The sequence below is a fragment of the Mesitornis unicolor genome, unplaced genomic scaffold (assembly GCF_000695765.1).
Source record: "Mesitornis unicolor isolate BGI_N332 unplaced genomic scaffold, ASM69576v1 scaffold44733, whole genome shotgun sequence".
Taxonomy (NCBI): Eukaryota; Metazoa; Chordata; class Aves; order Mesitornithiformes; family Mesitornithidae; genus Mesitornis; species Mesitornis unicolor.
Window position 1 is genome coordinate 1 of NW_010174775.1, and position 1,665 is coordinate 1,665.

At 61.9% G+C, this 1,665-nt stretch overlaps 1 protein-coding gene across 1 annotated transcript; it reads right to left on the minus strand.

Annotated features, from left to right (window-relative positions):
• Positions 1 to 363: 363 nt before the first annotated feature.
• NDUFS8 (NADH dehydrogenase (ubiquinone) Fe-S protein 8, 23kDa (NADH-coenzyme Q reductase)) lies at positions 364 to 1,636 on the minus strand (the record flags this gene model as incomplete). The annotated part of the gene is made up of 5 exons (XM_010181152.1): positions 364 to 495; positions 600 to 728; positions 833 to 1,005; positions 1,342 to 1,431; positions 1,543 to 1,636. Coding segments are annotated over 5 exons (618 nt in total), but the record flags the coding sequence as incomplete, so codon positions are not given.
• Between the last annotated feature and the right edge of the window lie 29 nt (positions 1,637 to 1,665).

Below are 1,665 nucleotides of genomic sequence, written 5' to 3' on the forward strand. Positions count from 1 at the left end.
CCTGGATAAGAAGAGGGTGGCCCCTGAGCCCCCTAGCCCTGCCCCAGCACCCAGCCTTGCCCCCCGGCCTCCACATCCCCTCCTCATCCCACACCTTTCCCTGTGACCAGGACTCCCCACGTTCCTGTGCCCCCATCCCGATGCAGGCAATAGTGGCCCCAGGACCCCTATCCCCCACCCCAGGATGCAACCACACACTCTCACTCCCCTGCTCCTACCCGGGGGATTCAACCCCTCCCCTGCCTCAGCACCAGAAAAGAAGAGACACTGAAAAAGTCAGAGCTCCGGATTAGGAAGGGGCCGGTACCCCCAGTGCAGACCCTTTATTAGGGGAGGGGGAGGAGACGTGGTGGCATCAGGCTGTCACCGGTACAGGTAATCAGCCTGGATGTTGGCTGCGATCTCAGCCTCCCACTTATCACCATTATTGAGCAGCTTCTCCTTGTTGTAGAGCAGCTCCTCGTGCGTTTCTGTCGAGAACTCGAAGTTGGGACCCTGCCAGGATGGGAGACATTTGCTCTCAGGGTTCATCAGACCCCCACCAACCTGGGTAGGAGGTCTTGCTGCCCCCACAGCTATGCCCCCCTGCCCCAGCTAACCTCCACGATGGCATCCACGGGACAGGCCTCCTGGCAGAACCCGCAGTAAATGCACTTGGTCATGTCAATGTCATAGCGGGTGGTGCGCCGGCTACCGTCAGCTCGGGGTTCAGCTTCGATGGTGATCGCCTGCCGTGGGATTTGGGGGAGGACGACACCGTCAGCTCGCGCTCTGGGGAATGCAGCATCCCCCAGAGCCAGTGGCAGGATGATGATGGTGGATGAAGGCTGACCTGTGCCGGGCAGACAGCCTCACAGAGCTTGCAGGCGATGCACCTCTCCTCCCCAGAGGGGTAGCGGCGCAAGGCGTGCTCCCCACGGAAGCGTGGGCTCAGAGGACCCTTCTCAAAGGGGTAGTTGATGGTGGCTGGCTCCCGAAAAAGGTAACTCAGTGTCATGGCCAGGCCTGGAAGACAAAGAGTGGGGGCTATGGCATGCCCGGGCAGACAGCCTCACAGAGCTTGCAGGCGATGCACCTCTCCTCCCCAGAGGGGTAGCGGCGCAAGGCGTGCTCCCCACGGAAGCGTGGGCTCAGAGGACCCTTCTCAAAGGGGTAGTTGATGGTGGCTGGCTCCCGAAAAAGGTAACTCAGTGTCATGGCCAGGCCTGGAAGACAAAGAGTGGGGGCTATGGCATGCTCAGGGGGTGCTGGCACCCCACAGACTGGATAGGGGCCATGCATGGGGAGGCTGAGAGGACTTTGTTCTGCTTGCGGAGGCATCCAGATGGTTTCAGACCTCACCTCGGAAAAGCTCTGTCCACAGCAGGGTTTGGGCAGCCCGGTCGGTGATGGATCGCATGTCCATGGCTGGCTCCTGGACGTTGACGTACTCTGCGGGGAGGGAGAAGCTGGGCCCACCCCATGGGGAGGGGTTGCATGGAAGCAGCCCCGAGGCAGGAGGGGAAGGATGGGGTGGGTGGGGGGCAGCACGCTCCTACTCACTATAGCAGTCTCTGCGGGTGGTGGTGCTGAGCGAGCACAGGTAGCCCGGGGGGGCCGGTGGACCTGGGGCTAGGGAAGAGGGATGGATCAGGGGAGGTTAGGGCTGGGGAGAGAGGGATGAAG